This window comes from Centruroides vittatus, unplaced genomic scaffold (genome assembly GCF_030686945.1).
Source record: "Centruroides vittatus isolate TY-2023 unplaced genomic scaffold, ASM3068694v2 contig_397, whole genome shotgun sequence".
Lineage (NCBI taxonomy): Eukaryota > Metazoa > Arthropoda > Arachnida > Scorpiones > Buthidae > Centruroides > Centruroides vittatus.
The window spans coordinates 1,556,634-1,579,268 of NW_027122212.1; the positions used below are offsets into that span (position 1 = coordinate 1,556,634).

The 22,635-nt window shown below is 29.0% G+C and overlaps 1 protein-coding gene across 1 annotated transcript in view; it reads right to left on the reverse strand.

Moving 5' to 3' along the window:
• SCAP (SREBP cleavage activating protein) overlaps nucleotides 1–22,635 on the reverse strand; it is a 71,942-nt gene that overhangs the window by 23,662 nt on the left and 25,645 nt on the right. The window contains 6 exon segments of the mRNA XM_067271412.1: nucleotides 8,208–8,334; nucleotides 8,414–8,604; nucleotides 10,043–10,157; nucleotides 16,884–16,960; nucleotides 19,142–19,270; nucleotides 19,449–19,606. Of these exon segments, the coding sequence (XP_067127513.1) occupies nucleotides 8,208–8,334; nucleotides 8,414–8,604; nucleotides 10,043–10,157; nucleotides 16,884–16,960; nucleotides 19,142–19,270; nucleotides 19,449–19,606 (797 nt within the window).

Below are 22,635 nucleotides of genomic sequence, written 5' to 3' on the forward strand. Positions count from 1 at the left end.
AAAGGTGTTCAGATAAAACAGATGAAAATAAATGAATACTGTTTTCATTTTGATCACTGCTTGCTCTTTGTGTTCAATCGATCACACCAAAGAGCAAGTCCTATTAATATATAGAAGTTCTAGCAGACAATAATAATTTCACCATAATCTTAGTTTTTAAACTATTTATAGTTAATCCATTGTCAGAACAAAATTTCTCCAAATTTGCAATTTTGTTTTGTAATATTTGTGAAGTATTAGCAATAATTAGTGTTGTCAGCATACATTAATACATGTACATGTACCTCAACTTGATCAATTAAAGAAATCCCAGGTAAGTCAGATTTAGCAAGTCGCATTATCAAGCCATTAAACAAAAACAGTGGGCTCAATCTCATCCTGCAAACTCCAATATCAATACCAAATAAATCAGTCATTTCAGCTAGTATCTTTACTCTTTTATAGCTTTGGACTATATATTGATTATAAAATCAAAAACTGTTTATACATATCCATTCTTTCTAACAGAGAATAAAATTTTATAATTAACAGTGTCAAAAGTAGATCTAAAGGTCCATGAAAACATCATAAAATTTTCCTCTCTTTCTACAATTTTAATTGTACCAATGCATTTAGTACAAATATTTGACCTTAATAAGATCAACCAGGTTTGAAACTTGCTTGTTCCTGACACAAAATATTGTACTTAAGGATCCATTATAATAGTCTTTTATTTAATTAAGACGTAAGTGATTTTTGAATTACAGGAACCAAAGATTTAGGCAGATAATTTTTGGGGTCATACACATTGTCTTTTTTATATATTAGAATAAATAAAGTTTCAATCCACACTTCTTGAAAAATAGAATTTCTTTTAATTAAATTAAAAATTTCCAATATTGTAAGAAGAGAATTTTCTGAAAAACACTTTAAATCAGGTGAGAAACCAGATTTAAAGTGATTAATTCTTACTTCTATCTCCCACAATGTAAAAGCTAAAAAACATTCTGTCTCTATTGAAAACACATTATATACAACAGCAACAACTCTTCATTGATAATAAATAATGACCTTTAGAAAATTTGGCAGCATAGAAATTAAACCATCTGTCCAAGGAAAGTTTTGAATTTTAACCAAATCAAACTTTTATGTTTAAAGCTATTAATTATTTGCCAAAATATTTTAAGAATTATTGTGTGTCACAAATCATCTATTTAACCTTTCAGCAGTGAGATAGTCAGGTATGATGCTATCCCACAGTAGTGGAGAATATACCTGGGAAATTTTTAAAGTATTTTTTCAAGTGTTTTTTCTCATTACCGTTTCAGAAAAAGATTTTGTAAACAGTTATGTCTAGTAAAGAAAAGTCTTTTTTTATTGTTACATAATTCATTTTTTACGTGAATTTTTTTTGTGGTAGATTTTGGCTAGTTTTTGGCTATACTCCCAAAAGAATTTAGCGGATATATAGGTCCCTCACCACTGCCACACGATCACCCTCAACGTATATATATGTCCCTCACTGCTGAGTGGTTACGTTTCAAAAATAAGACTATTTATCTTTTAACATAATAGTTTATATTCTTTTAAATACTTTTTATACAAAATATAATATTCACCCATATTTAACTTTTTCATCTTCCTGAACAATTTTCACAGATTTTTTTCTCATGGTACAACACTCGCTATCATACCATACATTTCTTATGTGCATTTTAAGAGATACAGATTTATTGTTATAAATTAAATCCAGACATTGTTGCTTTTTTTTATACATTTCACTAGATCCTTAGATATGAGATTTTCTCCATATACATCTGATAGAAATTACCTAATCTAACAGTAAATGAAGATTTAAATTCATCCCTCCATTTTGCATGTTTACTGAAAAATTGCATATTAGAAACTTCAGATGATACAAAGGAGATCATTGATAGTAAAACATATGAGTGATCAGAGCCTATCTCTGAAAATATACACAAATTATTAACAATATGAGGTATTCCTTAATCATTTATCTTGCAAACATTTTAAAATTGATTATTTCAAAAGTGTATCACCATTTTTGAAATAAAGTGAATATTTCTTAATGAAAATTAATTTATGGCATATTATAGGTGTAAATGAACTATAATAAATTATTTCTTCTTATAAAACAGCAGTGTATTGTATGTGATACTTCACAATTTCTGCCATATCTCTCTTTATAAAGAGCTATATGAGCTGTATATCTAAATACAGTGGAACTTTGCTTAATGAGCACCTCGCATAACAAGTGAAATAAATTGTGAAAAAATGACTCACTCAATGAGCGAATTTTCACATAACAAATGGCCAGGAGAAGGGAAGTCCCGGATTGTGTGCATGCTCTATCTAGCACTTGTTCACCTAGCATCTTAAGTGTCTCTTGTGATCACACATTTTTCCAAACTTTTTCCAACACATATGTAATATGTGTTGGAAAAAGTCCATCTACAACCATAGCCTGTTATAAAATAAACACACCAAATGATATGCCAAATTCTTGGGCTACATAAAGGCTATAATTTCATATTAGAAATTAATTAATTAATTAGACTAGAGGTAGGCAGTTATGCTGCCATCTTGTATTAAATTTAATGACCAATTCCAAATTAAATTCCAGAAATATCTAAATTAAAAATTTATTATTTATAATTATTAAATTTAATACGAGATGGAAACATAACAGTCTACCTCTAGTCAAATTAATTAATTTCTAATATTTAATTAGAGCCTTTGCATAGCCCAAGAATTTGGCATATTGTTTGGTGTGTTTATTGGACAAATTATCTAATTTTTTTTTGGTTTTCTGCAAATCAAATTTGCATTTCAGGTTGGTTCATTTCATGCTAGAAGAAAAGATGATGATTCACACTCCTTAACAATGTTTATTGTATAATTTTCTTTGAATAAACATTATACATAAAATATTTGAGTATATTTATCGTATGTTACATTAATTTCTATGGGAAAAGTTGTTTCGCTTAACGAATGTTTCACATTATGAGTAAGATTCTGGAATGAATTATGCTTGTTAAGTGAGGTTCCACTGTATATAAAATTACATGTCCTGACTGACTGACTGATTGATTCATCATTGCCCAGAGCAAACTGTTGAACCTAAAGAGGTGAAATTTAGTACACAGTTAGGATACATCATGAAAATGTGCACTAAGAAGGGATTTTTGGAATTTTCCCTGCGGGAGAGAGGGAGAGGATTAAGGCTTAACTTGAAGAATGGTTTCTAATATACTATTTTAGATGCAATTTTTTTGTTTTTGATAGTAATAACTTAATTTCCAAACGTACAATATTTACCAAATCATCCAGATCGTTTGCCCAAGCAATGCGGGTTTATTTGCTAGTATATATATAAGCTATATATATATATACATATAGCTTGTTTTCTGTGCAAATAATTTTGGAACTATGTACATCTAATCAGTTAACAAATATTCCAAAAAAAGAATTAAATAGGGTTGCATGTAAGAGAGATGTTTCTTGTTATAAAACTTTTAAAAAAATTGTAATTTGAATATTATATATGCTCTGCCTAAAGATGTTATTTTGAAATGATAACATAGTAGTAGTTAAAATGTAGTTAAAATGTTCACATAAATGACTAATGCCAAAAGACAGTACAGTTTATTCTTATTCTAAGTTTGAAATCATTAGTGAGTACATTTTCATATATTCAGAGGGACCTAAGCAAGAAAAAAGCAAAACAAGTGTCCACTCATTGTGTACCATGTAACAAAGCTTTTTGTATTGAAAACTACAATTTAAGGATCAGATCATAAATTTCATCCACATTTTCATCTACCATTGCTGAAATGGGCCACCCAGAGCATGACTCATCTGTTAACTCAAAATGGCCAGTTCAGAAATATGCTACCTATTTCTTCATCATTTCGAGGGAGGGCAGGCCTGCTCTAGAATTGCCAGCATCTCAGAATGAATCTCCTACATTCCTTTCCTCTGCAAGAACAAAAAACTTTTCTGACCACATGCTTTTCAATGTTGCTGAATTCTGGTTTTTGTTGCAATAATCAGAATTCAAACTGTCAAAGTATGCAAACTAACAACAGGGCTTAAAGCAGTCATGGCAATAAAAAAAAGTGAGAAAAGAGAGTTCACACTGAAAAAAAGCTAAAAAAGCTAATAGTGTTAAAATGAACGAAAACAGGCATTATTAAAAAAACACACAAACGAACACATATTTTGTATCAATAACATTGCATATGATATTAGATTGATTATTAAGTGGACTGATAAGATTAAATATGAAAATAGTTAGGCTGAGTTTATACTCCAGAAAAGTGACCAGTAAGACTGCATTAAGCCAGAACAGGCCCGCATTAAGTTTTCATGTGCCCCGTACAGAATTCCCACTGTTACACAGCAAAGCAAATAGAATAGTAACATAACTACCAGAATGTGTTTCCATATAACATGCCAAATTTCAAATGCCATTTATTTCAAGGTACATTTTTTGATTTCTTCATAAAAAAAATGTAATTAAAGAAGAAAAAAAAACAACTTCTGGCAGAATCAGTGGGTTGCATGTTCATTATATATCAGGGGTGGGCAAGCAAAAGTGGGAGCCAAAATGTAGGTTTTGCAAAATGCATGGGAGCCGCAGTTCTGTACTTTTTTATTCTGTACTGCAGTTCTGTACCTGGATTTTATTATATAATATAGAACAAGTATTGAATTTTTTTAATAAACATATTTTCACAAAATTGTGGAAACAAAACTGTAAAAATAATAATAAAATGCAGAAATTAACACTTTCAGCAAGAGCCACATAAAATTCAAAAAGAGACGCATGCGGCTCCCGGAGTCTCATTTGCCCATGTCTGTATAGCAATACCACTAGTAATTGTGACCCAATCATTTATTTGGTAATTTTATCAATATTTTTTAAATGATTAAAAATAAAATTACAGCATTCATTACTGGTAATACTAGTCTCCAAATCTATTCCCCTGAATACAATAAAACAATTTGTTAGTCATTCAACTCACAACTGATAGAGAAGAGAGTTTATGAAAACAATGTAATTAAACATTTAGCAGTTTGTTGTCCTTCACAGTGGGGAACCGGCAGGGTCTATTACTTTCACAGGAGAAAATATACAAAGCTTTCTACTACCCTCAAGTTGAAAAATAATACAATCCCATGAAATTTAACAAATCTGACTTTAATAAGTAAATGATGAAATTATTTACAGAGAGTTGATATTTGATAAGTTTAGTTTTTTGTTCTTATAGATCAAATTACAGAAATTATAAATAAAAATCTCATTTTTTAAAAATTAAAATCATAAAATTTCGCTTACAAAAGATCGAGATGGAACGCATGCTTTTCATTTTTATAATCGCTTTGTTTTATTAGACACAGATATTATTCCTATATAGATTTATTAATTATAATAAACATACATTATGTATAAAATTACATTAAAATAACACTCTAATTAACGTCTGAAATGAAAAAGTAATTGAATCGAGTCTCGCCTCCATATTAATTAACGTGTTGTTATGGGGGGCCTAGTAGAAGCTGTAATTTTCTGGGGAAGGGCACCAGGTTAACTGGGGAGGGTGTGCCCACCCATGCCCTTTCCTGGCTACACCCATGTTAACGCGCCACAGTAATTATCGTATTTTACGGACTATAAGACGCATTTTTTTCTTCGAAAAATTGCCTCCAAAATTCAGGTGCGTCTTATAGACCGTAGCATCTTATATGTATTTTACATGTATTTAAAAAAAAAAAAAAATGCATAAAAATTAAAGTGCGTCTTATAGTCCGTAAAATACGGTAATTGATTACGTTGCATCAAATTAAATAAATTATAAAAATTGAAATAATAAATATGTTTATAAAATAATTGGCTGTATCTGTTCACAATGATAATGTAAAACACACTGTACTTATAGTTTAGCATTTCCGATATTTAATTTATTTTTGAATTTTAAAATATAAGAAAAACAATTTTTTAAACAAAGTTTTACACATCTATATCTGCAACTTTAGATAATACAAAGATATAAGAATCCATCAAAAAAGTTAATTAATAATAATTAAAATCGAGAAAAAATATAAGTTTCTTTCAAGGTAAGGAAACTTGTAAAAAGTCAAGTACGCGATCACATGATGCCCGTTTCCCCACTTTGCGTAACCAAATGGTTGAGGTTGAAATAAAACCCCAGCAGAAGTAAAAACAAACATCGGCGCATGTATAGGACAATAAACTTGAACGGGAGCAAAGATGAGACATGACACCATGTAATTTATGCTAATTACTTTCTAATATTAAAATATTAAAATCTTCAATAAATTATAATTAAATTTTTTGACTGAGTTCGACTAGAAGCATATCGAAAAGCTAGATTAAAGTGAAAATAGCGGTTTTTCGATGCTAAATATTTACAAATTAATTTTTTAATTTGGTGCCGGATTGACCGCAGCTGTTCGAATGCGCACGTGCATGAAGAGTTTTATAGTTTGTTGAAATGGAAAATGAAGGACACCGTTAGAATGCAGAAAACCATGGTGCATGCCAAATATATAAGCACCCACTTAAAACCAAACTTTTGTCTTTGTCTAAAGATTGTCTCTACAGAAGTTATTGATATTTAGGATATTAGTTTAAAATCTTGTATTTCCTGGCACGAGATTTGCTCGATCTTTAATTTTACAGAGTGCTAGAAAGATACAAGCTTTGAAACGAGTGTCCTATAACGTTTTATTTAATAATAACAATAGAAATCAAATTTATTATCGCTCAACAATTATTTTTTCGGTTTTTCTACGGTAGTCAAAAACGAGTAAATGTCATCGTTTAAGCTAAAGAATAGCAGGCGGTTGGAAAGAAGTTTGCTTAGCAACTTACTTCAGAAAGTATTGGGTTCTATACAATTTTCCGTTGCTAAAACATGAGTTTCTACTGTTAGTATTAAATAAAATCTATTTCTTTCTTTTGTCCACTGCGCTTAAATAAGTACAAATGCTAAAAATAATGCTGTATAAAAATCACTCTTAACGCCGAACTAGAAGTGTACTTATGTCTTAATGCAGCGTGATTATATCGAAGCGCCGCGGAGATCGATATTTCACAAGGATACAAGCAAGGAGAACCCACATGCAAATTCCTACAGCATGTGCAGAGTATCAAGCTTTGGGAAGCTCCTCGTTTTGTTAGTCTATATAAATGTAGTACACTACATGTATATACGACAGTGCCTTAACATGTCACGCATGGTCCATAAGGCATACGGGGAAGTGCTGGTTGCTATTTCGCTCCTGAGCGCATTTACGAAAAAAAAATTTTACATGGGAAGTGAAAAAGGCTAAAAAAGTGCATTTTTCTCAGAAAAAGCTAAAAAAGAGAAGAGCTATGAAAAAAAGCTAAAAAAGAGAGTCACTTTAAGACCTGTAACAATCTTAATGGACTTTATGGTGCATGAGTTGTAGAAATAACTTCTTTTCTCTATTATTCTTGTAGCATGACTTTTGCTCTCTTACATCTGAGTAAAATCACAAAGTTTTCAGCACACCATCATATAATGAAGTTTACTAGCACAGGTTGAAGGAAAAGGACCAATGTTTTGACTTGGATCATTCATAATAAATTATGAGAAACTCAAACAGGATTTAAAATGAAGATATAATATACCACCCTAACTTGCAAGCTGGATAATTATATCATTATAATATATCAAATTCTGTTCACATGTGATAAAATGCATCAAAGAAGGTTGCTTACAAGGAAAGGTCTGTCATGAGAGAACAGTACTTCTGTCAATGTGAAATTAGTCAGTTATATGTGCTTTTTTAAAAAAATATTATGATAATATATTTTTTAAAGGTGTAATTGACATATCAATATATAATAGTGTGTTACATAATGTAAATTGTAAAATGGCAGTTAAGAGAAAATCTGTCAACAGGGAAATAAATCTTACAGCTGTTTACAAAGAAAGGCCTGTTGTGAGTAAAAAGTACTTCTGTAATTGTTGAATTAATTTATCAAATGTATACTTGGTTTTTCGAAATATTGTGGCCATTTATTTCTTAAAAATGAATAATATATTAATTACTTAAAATTTGATAATACAAAGCCTGTTTTATATTATGCTATTATTTTAAATATCTTTGTTATATTAAAAATTCTTAATTTTTAATAAAATACTCATTCTTACCTTCCATTTAAAGTTGGATGCAAACCAAACCACAGACAAAGTCCAACTGACATCAATAAAGACATAAGAACAGTAAATACAGCACTCATCGCTAATGCCCATTTTGATTTCACCATTTCTATTTTACCTAAATTTAAAAATAATCAAAGCATAAATTTATTATAGTATTTAATGATAAAAATTTTAAAAACATAGTTTTTACTTACAAACTGAAAAGTAAATGTACAGAAATAAGATAATGTATGTTACTCCAAGAGGAACAAATTCTGCCATAGTATATTGATCTTGAAACTGAACGTGAGAAATATAACTTTCGTTGGGATTATATGTAACATTTTCTGGGTAAGGAGGGAAACTGTATTTTGACTGAAGAGTTTTATATAAACTTTGCATAAAACTGTAATAGAAATTTTAAAAAAATACAAAAAACTTAAATATTTTGTTAACAATAAAGAATGGAAAACACATTAATGAACTTTACCACATAAAATAATTTATTACAATGTTAATGTATGTATTTCCAATTTTAATAAAAATATAAAGTTCTAACTCTACAGATCCTATTATTTATGTATTTCAGATTATATTTATATAAATTTCTTATATGAATTTATCAAATTAAAAATTAAAGCTAATGCCACATCTAAAACAATAAGCAATTATATTCCAGATCCAACAAATAATGAAAATAGGATAAAATAAATAAAACAGCAACGAGCGACTTCAGAACACACTGCAGAATGCACACATTTCTTTTACATAGCATTTGCATGTTGATCAATATAACATCTATCTCATTATTTAATAGTTGGACCTTGTAAACTATTAAAAAAGATCAAAGATGTAAGTAAATAATACGATAAGCAGGAATATAATGCCTGAGTGTAAGTTATGTTTGTCATTTTCACTAGAGTAAAGAATACATAAATGAAAATTGATTTAGAAAAAAATAAATCTTTAATTATTTAATAAACAGTTACTGCCATTAGTTTAATTCTTCAGAAAAACTACATAAAAGTTTAAATATAGTAGGGTATGAAAGAATGAATGCATCTATAACAAACAGTTTTTATCTATAAAATCAAAATGTTACAACAAACATAGATGCTGCAACAAATGCAGTTGACATAGCATGCACATATGAATGACATATCAAGGCTTTCCTGCTTTAATTAAAGCATTAGTCATTGCCTTTATTACAGTTTGTAAGGTTCAAATATCTGATTATTTGCATCTTTAACAAATAAAAATATATTTTTAAAATTATTCTGCTATATAATTTTAGCCATGAGTGGGCAAAAACGAATGTTAAAGCTAATTAACTTAGACATTAAGAAGGAAATTTTCAAACAAAAAAGTGGAAAAAGTTTAGGAGATCCTTGATTTAAATGATCAGTACAATTTTAAAACACAAGGAAGAAAAAAAGTGCACAGGTTACAAAACGAATCTCTATATTAAGCAGTTTAAATTGTAATATTATGGAACAGATGAAAACTTACATCTATAGTGTAATAAAGTTAAATAAATTAATTTTATATTATTTTTACACTTATATTTTTTATTTCAAATTATATTTTTCTTGTTTAAATGGTTATGTTAGATGGTAACTTTGCTCTAGGCTGTAGATTTGAAACAGATTACATCTAAATATATATATATTTCAATGTATGCTAGAATGAACAGTGCTTTAACAAGAGGTTCTAGAACTAATATTCATTCTAGCATACCCCAGTGTATTTGAATACCTTTAGTTAATTGTATGGTGTTATTAGATTCTAATTAATATTTTATATAAGTAAAAAACTTTTTAAGACACATTTTGTCTCTCACTCACTCAATATTAAATTTTTTCAGTATTACAGTAATGGCATAAGTAATAATCCTAGGTCTTGTCCTCATATTTAGCTTCTTTATTCCAGTCTCTTTCCAAGGAACACCAAACAATATGTCTAAAACAAAATATAAACTGATTTTTATTTATTTGGTTAAGCCACAATACTGCATTTCTTAAACGTAATTTAAAAACATACTCTGATTTGGAATGCTGAATTTATAAAAATTATACTATAATAATTAATGTTAAAGAATCCAAGTTCATGTAATACTATTATTATTATATCATCTTATTTATCAAACTCAAGACAAACAATAGCAATACTTTCACTATTACAGTGGTGTCTCATACTTCAAATTTAATTTGTTCTAGGAGACTATTCAAATTGCTCAAAGTCCGAATCAATTTTTCCCATTAGAAATCATGGAAAGTGAATTAATCCATTATGACCCTAAACAATACCCATTTTTATAAACAGCAAAGACACATAATTTAAAGTAAAAATAATAAAATTAAATGCCCTAATGATAAATGAAACATAAAAATGATAAATAAAATATGTAAATGGCATACGATAAAAAGAAAATTGCATTTACTAATTGCACACTGTTGACTTTGACATCTTAAACATAGCTATCAGATCCATCACACATGTACCACTTTCAAGCTTCATAAGTTCCTTTTTCATCTCAATTGTTAATACTACAATCTTCCTCTTAGACTTTGTTGCTTTCACACACTTCTCAGATGCCATGGTTAAAAAGTATAGGTTATATTGGTCAGAATAGAAAGTTTTTGTGTATTTTTAACAATTGTTATTACTTACCAGAGATGTGTGATTTAATTATAACAGTTGTGAAATCTAACACATTATTGCCAATGTGAGATTGTTTAGAAGCCATTATTTTAAACTTTTTACTTTGTATTTTGTTTGAATAAAATCAAATTGAAATGTCTTTGGATAAAAAGCATATCAGGTATATTATGCTTTGAGTTTCAGGATAGTTATAACACTGTACCAATAGTAAAAAAATTCATAATGTGTATGGGGAAGATGCTCCTAAACTTTGAATATGTCAGATGTGGTTTAAATAAAGGATTGAAAATGTATGGAGTGTCCAAAAGTTGTTGATAAGAAAAAATTGTTGAAAAATAACAAATAACAAAAAATACATATAACCAAACAACAGAAATAAAACAAAAAAAAAAAAAAAAAGAGCACTGAAAAAACATATGTGTAACACAAGAGCAATAGCAAGAGATGACTTGGGCACACAATAAATTGCATTTAGGCTTCAAGCACATTTTTTCACAATGTGCATGTTCAAAATTTAAAGCATCATTAAAACTCAATTTGAATGCTGAATTTTTGTCAAATTTAGCATTCAAATTCTGAAGTACAAGATAAGATACCACAGTATTTAAATTGTTTCTCAAAGACATCAGAATTATTCTATAGTATTTAAATAAATTTGATTATAATTATTATAGATAAATAGAATTTCCTAGTTGTAATGAATATCAAAGCATTGCTCTACATCCAAATATTTTGCACAAATTTTCCATGTAAAATAATTTAAATTAAGTTACCAAAGTATTTGGATTACAGATGAGCAATTATTTATTGTAACATCATCACAATGCAAAGCTACAATTTTTAATCATATTTTAAATTTATTTAATTTAAAATATATGCTCTCCACCTCAAATTAGTAGTGGCTTGTCCCTGTATATCATACTTTTCCTTTAACAAGAGAGTCATGCCTAACTCCTTTCAGATAAAATTTTTGAATTGAAATAACACGACTTCTGGTTTGCATTGAAAATTCATATATAGTTAATTGAGGTCGCCTGCCCCTAAAGTTTCCATACATAGTTCTTGTCTTTCATCTATCTAACTCTAAGGAAAGACAGACAGACAACAGACAAACGGATCACAGTGGAAATTTAGAAGTCTACAATTTTTTCAAATTGCAACCCAATAAGCAAGTTGCTGTCTATTGGTAATATTAGAAATTACTAAATTTGATTAAATTATCATAATCATCATCATCATCATCATCATCATCATCACACAATAAATAATACATCTACTTTAATCCAAGTCTACTTTGGAACTTTTTGACAATAACTAGTATTTAAAAATAATAGTGAGAGATCCAAGATCTTAAGGATATTTTATTCCATTTTTAAGAAAATTTTTATATCACAATTGTTATTTAAAACATTGCACAAGCTAAGGATTGAATAACACTCCCTATCAACCAATGGATGAGAATTTTAACAGTCAGCTGTTAAATGATAACATCCAATTGTGAAAGGAGAGGAAAGTAAGTGACACTGTTGCATCAACAGGAGTCATTGCTGAACTAGCATCTGTGAAATCAACCTTCTCTAAACAACTGCCAATCACATGACCATTTTCCCAGGCTAAACGCATAAAAGGACAAAACACTGAGAGTTCCGGGCATTTGTCATAAGGAAGTCCCACAGAGGCTATGTTAATCCTAAAAGAAGAGCGTTCATCTCAGAAAGCTCCATAGAAATAGGCGTTCGCCGAACAGAAATAAATGTTAGTCCCAAGGAAGTAACGTTAGTCCATAGAAAAGTTAGAAGGAGCTCTATATGCCTCTACCTCCATAAAACAGACCTGATCTAGTCCCCAGAGAAGACACTCACCATTCCCTCAACAGAGAATCCTCCTCAAGACTATCGATCGACGTTATATCAACAATCAACAAAGATTTGAGGTATCGTGGATAGAAATTTGTAAACGCTCTCTCCGTGTTTGAGAAATTAGGGCTAGCCTTGCAGTATAAGAATTAGAAAAGTCACCGCCTTGCATGATTTATATTTAATCGTCTACTCTATAATACTTATGTATATCTTAGATTTAAAGTATATTAAACTTTTATTTGTTGAGTTTAAACCTGTGTCTGTCTGTTTATCTCATTTGGTGCCAAGCACCTATCAGCTTACCCATCGCGACCTCCCCACTCGATTTTAGCCCTCCTAGCCATCCCAAAGACAATGTGAGCGATTTTTGCCAAACCGTGCCAATTAAGTGGCAAAAAGGAAAGCCTATTATTGTCCCTAGCTTCACACAACATTATAATTTTGCTTATTTATCTCTGTATAATGTCACACTTGACAGCCTTTCAAATTACATAATACAATATATATTTAGACTTTTACTGCTTTCACATGTATAATAACTTCAAATAAACTTTTAGCCTAATAATTTAGGGCTGACAAGATCATCATAAGAGGCTCCAATACATTCAAGAAAAGGAGAGGAAAAAAATGATCATAGAATTCCACAAAACTTAGAATGCAAAACATATAATTTAATTCCAATGGGTTTTAGAACAGAACAATCAAACATTATAAAATTAAAATACAAATTTAAACTTAACTTAAGTGTCATCAAATTCTAATTGATAATGTTAGTGTTTCTTCTAATTTTTTGTGAAGTTTGCCAAGACAATAAATGTACTTTAAAACTTTTATTAAAACTGAACTACTGTCAATATTTCTCTGTAACAATCTGTTCTTTTTGCTTTTTTCTTTCCTCCTACACTTCTCTCCAGTACCACTTCAATACATTAAAGAGGGAATCTGAAACCTTGATATTATCTTTTCTTCTAAACCTCATTTGTTTATTCAAATTCCTGTTTGCATGTTATCCATTTGTTTGAAGTTCCGGTGAAATATGTGTATCAAAAATCTATTCTGAAGACAAATTTTGAATTTGGTATAAATTTTCTAAATCTGGATTTGTTCATATTTTACATCACATTGGTGATGAAATTAAACATCAAAATGGAAAAGGATTGTCATTAACTGCTGAACAACGGTTGTTGACGACCTTAAGATTTTATGTTCTGGAAGCTTTCAGAATATAGAATATTATCAGAGTTTTTTCTGATGATATTAACCCAATTGACTGAACAACTTGTAAAAGAGGGGAGTAATGGCGAAGAAAGTAATAGCCATCATTTTGCCAAAATTCATTTAGACAGCATTCAGAAATAGATGATCATTGTCTTTGTTACACATTTTAAACTGTGGTTCAGTTAACCAACATCATTTAACATAAACTCCATCCCTGCAATCAGCCATGAAAGATCACTTGTGAGTAAAATGTAATTTGTAATAGTGAATATGAATATTCACATTATATTAAACAAAAATCTTTATATGTCAACAGATTGTATAGTGGGCTGTTGGGGCTTGGAAAGAAATTAACAATCATATTGTTTCAGAATCCACTATCTGAATGTCTTTTGAGCAGAATGGTGTTTGAAAAATAACTATGTAGAAAGCCTGCCATTCAAAATTATATATGCACCAAAAAGTTTATTTTATATATAAAAAAAAAATGATCCCAATTGTAAAAAATGTCTCTGAAGTAAGCAATACAATTGTATGGAATGTGATGTCTCTGAGACCAAACACCTACAAGTCAGACAGAATATTCAGTAATTCAAATGAGAGTATTAAATTAGATTGAAATTAAGTACTAGTATGTTTATTCTCATGTAATGTTTGTGACATATAATATATCAGTATGCTGTTGTTGAAAAGCTATAGTAATATAGAAAATATGGGAGATATATATTCTTTAATACACAAAGTTTCGTGGTAAATTGTCTTTCAATGTTCAAATATAACAGTCCCTTCATTTAACATGAGCCAAGAGACATGGCTGTCTTTAACATCCAGTCTCCTGGATGTTAAAGACAAGCAAATATGGTATAATTAACTGACATTATAAATTAAAATAGTCATAAATTTTTGCATAAAGTTTCATATACAGTATAATAGGAGTCAAACCATTTCCCCATCATTAAAAATTTTGATGAACACAAATATATATGATCATCTTTGGGTTACATAGAAATCAAATGTATGACAAAAAATTTCTAAAATATTATGAGAATTGAAAGTACTTATCCATTAAATTCTTATTGCCAGTAAAAATAGATTTGATTTCTATTACAACAAAAACCAGTATGATTATAGTCCTATATTGAATCTGGCATTAACTGGCTAATTAAACACAGTGGATACCTTGTACTTTGACTAACTTCATACATTCCCAAGTTTGACAGAAATTCAATTTGCAGTTTGAATGATGCTTCTATGTTCAAATTAAGCACTGCATAAAAGCTATCTGTTATGTGCCCAAGTCATTTGTTGTTTTCACTATGAAAGCATCTCCTGTGTTATGCCTGTATACTTTTAGTGTATTTTCTGCTTTATTTTTAGTGTGTTCAATTATATACATACATATATATATAACCCCTTACCTATTAGCCATGGCAACAAAGAAGTGTGTGAAAGCAATGAAGTCTAAGAAGAAAGTTGTAGTATTACAATTGAAAAAGAAACTCATCACGAAACATGAAAACAGTACACATTTAAAATTCCAAAGTTGACAGGATGCACCATTCTGAAGAACAAGAAAGCAATAAAAGCAGCAAAAGTGGCTAAAAGTGTGACAACATTGATCTATAGGAGCTCAGATATTATTGAAATCAAAAGGGTGGCTAAATGAGATGCAATTGGCTGATAATATCCTGTCCAAGAGGATTATTTGAGAGAAAACCAAGCAACTACATAGAGACAAAAAACAGAACATTGCCACTCCTCACTAAGATACAGTAAATGCAATTTTCATTTTATTATAGAATATTTACATATTTTATTTATTGTTTTCATCTTTATTTTATTATTTCAGGAATTTAATTATGTTACTTTTACCTTAAATTATATTTATTTGTAGTTTAAGTTTATTAAAATGGGTATTGTTTAGGATCTGGAAAAGGATTAATCACCTTTCATTATTGATAATGGGAAAAATTAATTTGAAATATGCAGAACTATTGTATATAGATAATATGTAATTTTGACTAAAGATAGGTGATTCAGTTGCCATTGCATTAAATTTAATAACTAGAATTAAATTAATTAATTTAGAATATTCTGGAAGGTAAGACTGATCAAGAGTGGGACTCAAATTTAACAGCAGCTACTCACTGGATATTAGTACATTAAACATAGCTTAAACAATCTTTGTAGATCCAGAACAAAACTTTAATTTAAAATTGAAAACATGTACTAATTAATGTTTTTGATCAATTCTAATTTTCATCAGGTCAATTACATTCTATAAATAGAATGCTTAGATCAATTATGATGAAGATCAGAAGTGATTAGAAATGTTAGTCAGTATACTTTTCTCAATTTTAAATTAAAGTTTTGTTCTCGATCTACAAAGGTTGTTTAAGCTGTGTTTAGTGGGACTCAAACTTGAAACTTCTGCTTAACAGGAAGATGCATAACCAATTAATCTACCCATACCATTGTTCAATCTTCACTCCCAAAGCAATTAATTTAGAAGATGTAAACATAGTAGCACTTGCCATTACTTGCTCAAAGCCTTCCATGACACTCAGTCAACTAAGTTACCCAAAGGAGATCTGGGTAGTGTAATGCTTCTGCATGGTAAGCAGAAGTTGAGGTTTTGAGTCAAATGCTAAACTGATCTTTTCTTCCAAAACATTCTAAATTAATTAAATTTAATACTAAATGACACTTTAATCACCTATCTTCAGTTCAAATTACAATATATATAGTATCTGAAATTTGATTATTAACAGATAATTATTTAGTAAACCAAGCCCAAATTAAGTTTTATCAAAATTTTTTTAACGTTAGGAAAAAATACATATAATACTAAAATACTAAGAAAACAGATAAGACATTCAGAACAAAAATTTTTCATTAAAACATAAAAATTTTGTTGCTTTATTTTTTATGACTGTCAAAAAATTACCTCTTAAATTAGAAGAATCAGAAATATCACCACTTGATTTAAATATTGTTTTGATAATGTCAGAATCCTGTTGAAATCTGTAATATAAAATTTTAAATATTAAAACAAGACAGTTTCATTAATAAAATGAAGACCATAGCTTTTAACAATTTCTTCATAAATCTATGAAAAAATATGAATTTTAGAATAAAATGTCATCTTTTAATATATATAAGTTTAGGTAAGAAATTAAGAAGTTAAAAAGGGAAATCTAGACAAAATATAGTTAGGTTTTTCAAGTGTGTAATTGTTATGGACAAAGCTTTAAATTACATTCATATTCAGATATCTTCAACATTTTAAACTGAAATCCATAAACCAGTTACAGAGAATAATTTTAAATCTGTTGCTAAGACAACGGATTTTAAAATACACAGCTATTATTTACTAAAAATACTTTTTAAATAATTGGAACAAAAACATAACTATGTAAAACAACAAAAAAATTACAAATGTAAATTATTGGTGGTAATTTTAAAAAGTATAAAATTATAACAAAAATATGACATAAAATATTACAAAATAATAATAATAATTACTTTATGCTGGTAATTCCTAGTTTTTTTTATAAAAGCATTGCCATACATATGAGACACTTTTTCAATCTTTGAAGTTAATACAATTATTAGTCAGGTCAGCCTTGTATATTTCCAAGGCTTCTAGAGCCCTGATATGGTCAGTTTGAAATGATTGAATAATTAATGTGACCTTCTGGAGATTAGCTTGCATGTCAGTCTCAGTGCCATAAATGGCATAGTTTAAGGAATGGGTATAGATGGGACCTGATACATAATTTAACTTGTGCCAACTCCAACCAATACTCTTTACACAACAACTCCTACAACCAAGGTGATTCTAACAGTGATCAAACATGCAACCCTAACCCCAGGTGCAGAGTGATAGAGTATGACCAATATTTACATACCTTATACAAAGAAATTGCTGACAATACAGGTTCCAAGTTGGCATAAAAGAGAGTTCCCATGGTATATAAAATTACTATGCAATAGAAAGGACAAGGCTAACAAACATAGGGCCCCAGGGATGTATACTATTCGTGTGAGAGACAACAGAGTCCAAAGAGATGGTATATAGTAGGTCCACTAAGTGCTCCATACACAAAAGGTTGCAAGAACATCATTATGATACTTTGAATAAAAGGCATACCACTGCCCTGTCCATTTATGCCACTGAGACAGATGTGCAAGCCAATCTCCAGAAGGCCACATTAATTAAGCAATCATTTCAAACTGACCACATTAGGGCTCTAGAAGCCTTAGAAATATACAAGGCTGACCTGACTGGCAATTGTATTAACTTTAAAGGTGGAAAAAGCATCTCATATGCATGGCAATACTTTTATGAAAAACTGGAAATTATTGACAAACTAATTATTATTATTTTGTAATATTTTATGTCTTAATTTTATATCTGTTATAATTTTATACTTTTTAAAATTACCACTGATTATTTACATTTATAATTTATTTGGTTGTTTTACATTATATTTTTGTTCCAATTATTTAAGAAACTATTTTTGAAAAGTTGTGTTCTGCACATTCCAATTTGAAATATTGTTGGTAACCTGATGTAGCTCTTGGTTAAGATAGAAAACATTCTCAATTTGACATTAAAATTTTTGTTGCTGGAATTTAAAGATTTAGGTTGATTGTGCTTAATATTTAATTCCAGTCATTGAGAAAAAATATTTTTTGATATGCTTCCATCCACTTAAACCTTAATATTGCCATTACTTTTATGCTAGAACTATCTCCACCAATCAGAAAGCAGCTACATATTCAAATCTGTTGATTCCAAAATGAGCAGTTCTATTTTCAAACATTAGCCTGACAATGTCCATTCAAGACAAAATAAAATGTTTGCTGTTCTAAAGTAAGTGTTGTTATTGCTAGTTTTAGGTTATTTAGCTACTTGCCTTGTAAATTTAACTAGTTTTGAGTAGAAATCCATTCAAATAGTAATTTCATTTGTTTTAATGGATTGAAGTTATGATAAGCCACTCAAAATTGTTTTAACTTGAACATAAATGAAATATTTCATATCATGTGAAACATTATTTTAAAATTTAATATCCTATTAAAATCCTAAATTTTACATAATGTAAGCACAAAATAGTAAATCTAATTAAATTGGTTTCTCCTAAAATTTTATACCTTGATATCTTAATAAATTAATAATAAATCTATTTTAACATTTACCTATTGATATCTTGCATCCATATATGTGCAGGAGAAACAATCAGACAACTGTATTGTGGTAATCCTTGGAAACTTTTGTCAACTGGTTCTGACACTTGTAAACAAATATCAGAAAGTGATGTTTGCTTTCTAATGTAAAAGTATTGAATTATTTTAAGTGAGTACATCTATTAATCAACATGCATCATATAATAATACAAAAAAATATAATATTCTAAAACAATTATTTCCAATTTAATGAATTAGGTTAAAAATATTACATTAATGACTTATGTTAAATAATTTATCATATTCATAAGTCAATTACCCATTATCAGTTTGATGATTTCTAATCATCTCTAGAACATGAAAACCTTCCGCTAATGGTCCTCTGAATGCATCAGTTAATATAAGCCCTGGTTTCCAAGGTGTCACAATACTTTTTATAACAATTTGCTGTACAAAACCTACAGGTGGTCCTTGAAACTAGAATATTCAAAAGTTTCAATGAATGTTTTGAACATTATATTTATTTCTAAATCATTCATATATTGAAAGAGAAAAATAAATTTCAAAATTCTTGATTATTAATCAATATTAAATAACTTTTACTTATTCTTTAATATTTTATTATTATATTGTAAAAGTTTGGTTACTGTAACATTTTTGAGATGCAACACTAATTAAAATGCTGTAAAAATTTCTACATATTGAATTTAATGACCAATTCCAGCTTATTCCAGAAATGTCTGAATTAAAAATTTATTATTTATAATTATTAAATTTAATACAAGATGGCAGCATAACTGCCTACCTCTAGTCAAATTAACTAATTTCTAATATTTAATTATAGCCTTTACATAACTCAAGAATTTGGCATATTGTTTGGTGTGTTTATTGGACAAATTATCTAATTTTTTTTTTTTGGTTTTCTGCAAATCGAATTCACATTTCAGGTTGGTTCATTCCACACTAGAAGAAAAGATGATGATTCACGCTCCTTAACAATGTATATTGTATAATTTTCTTTAAATAAATGTTATACATAAAACATTTTAGTATTTGTTTGGTGTGAACACATTATCGTATTTTATATTAATTTATATGGGAAAAATTGTTTCATTTAACGAGTGTTTCACATTACGAGTAAGATTCTGGAAAGAATTATGCTCATTAAGCGAGGTTCCACTGTACATAATTTATAACTTTTTCAAGAAAGTTTATTTCTAAAATTTAATTAATAATTGAAATAAAAAACGTAGTACGTATGATTTAGACTATCAATAGAATAATATAGTAATATTCAATATTAAATATAAAACTAATATAAAAAAAATACTTAATTGAATAATAAATACTTAAAGTGAAAGTGAGTCAAATACTTAATTTCAATAATAAAAAAAAAATAAAAATAACAAAAAATGCTTACAAATTTTATTTTGTTTAACTTTTTAATCTAAAACAAGCAATTATTTATTGTAACATTGTCACAATGTTGGATTGCAATTTTTAATCATATTTTTCTTTTATTTCATTTAAAATATATGCTCTCCACCTCAAATAAGTAGTGACTTGCCCTGGTACATCATACTTTTCCTTTAATGATAGAGTCATGCCAGTCATCTATCTAAAACTTTTCAGAGAAAAATTTTTGAATTGAAATAACATGACTTTTAATTTGCATCAGAAGTTAATATATAGTTAAGCAGGGCCTCCTGTCCCTAAGGCTTTCATACCTGGTGTCGTCTTTCATCTAACTCCATTTTTGAGATTAAGGAAGGACAGATGAATGACAGTAAATACACTGCACTACCCTTATAATGCTTTGCAGTTATTTCGGAGGCATTAGAGATTTTTAAAGTGGAATTCCAGGTCCTTTCAATCAATTTTAAGGACGAAAAGCAACTCTTGAAGACGTGGCAGACTATGTATGACTTGGCATTATAACAGCCAATGCAGGCACACATTGTTAGGAATTTAAAATTTTAAAAAGGAAATTCAAAAATAGAAGCATTCAAAATTAGAACATATCGAAAATTGAATGGAACACTAATCACACCAGAAAAGTTTTTTCTAGAACTCCATCTGAATGTAAAACAAACATTTTCAGTCCTCCACCTGAAGGGTGGACTGAAAATGTTTGTGTTGCATTCCAAAATAACTGCAAAGCATTATAAAATTAGTGCTGTGTATTTATAATTAACACTTTGTTTATTAGATGGATTTTATTTTTCAAATTGCAGCCCAATCAGAAAAAAAAGCAATAAACTTATATAAGTGAAAAAATAATAATAATTCCATTATAACAAAAACAAGTAGCTTATTTCATTTAATGGAAAATATTCTGTTGTTTAGTTGATGATCATTTTTCTATCTGAGGTCCAAAATTAGTGGCTTTTAATAAAGACTTGCCACAACAGCTTTAGGACCCTGCTTTCACGCTATACTTTATACATAAGGTTTTGAAATCTATCAAATATTCTTTTATAATTTATAAGAACTTAATACTTTCTAAACATTCACTATAGATACCTTGAAATCATCATGCAACTTACAGGTATATAGTATATATATATATATATACATATATATATATACAGGGTGTCCGTAAAGTCTCTTTACAACTTGAAAAATTTATTGCAAAGGTGATTGATAAGATATCTAGGGAAACATTAAGTAATTAAAAACCTTTTTTTCTCTATATACTTGTTTTGGTTTTTTGACCTTTTTGAGAGAATTCTACTTCATTTTTTAATAAATGTTTTAGAGTTGTTTTAATTTTTAGTCCTCTTAAAAGTCAGAATAGGAAGAAAATTCTCAAAATTTTTGTGCACTTTTTTAAAGTACAATACGCAAGATTTGGAAAGTTCTGACTCCATTGGTTTTTAAATTTCTCTTTACAATTAATCAGACTTGTTTTATTGTACTCGATGGTTTTCAAAGTTTTTCTACCTCATTTAATACACCTCTATGTGGGCACTATTAATCACATGAAGCACACCAAGACAGCATTCGACTTCTTGCCATGTTCGCTGTAGCATAGCCTCATCAATGGTTATTATTGCATCTGTTATCTTTTGCTTTAGTTCAGTAATGTCCTGTTCCTTTGTTCAATACACGATATCTAACATATTCCCATAGAAAGAAATCCAGAGGTGTAATATCTGGTGAATGTGGTGGCCATGGAATTGGTCCATCCCTTCCAATCCAACAGTCTTGAAATGTTTGATTAAGGAAGTCACAAACATGCAGTTGCCAATGTGGTGGGGCACCATCCTTCTGGAACATGATGGTCGGTTGAATGTCCTGCACTTGTGGGGTCACATATTCAGTCAAAAGGTCAAGGTAGACATCTGTGTTAATTGATCTCTTGTGGAAGAAAAATGGACCAAAAATTTGATTGCACATAATGCAATGTGATTAAAAACTTTGAAAACCACTGAGTACAATAGAACAAGTCTGATTAAGATATCTTATCAATTGCCTTTGCAATAAATTTTTTAAGTTGTAAAGAG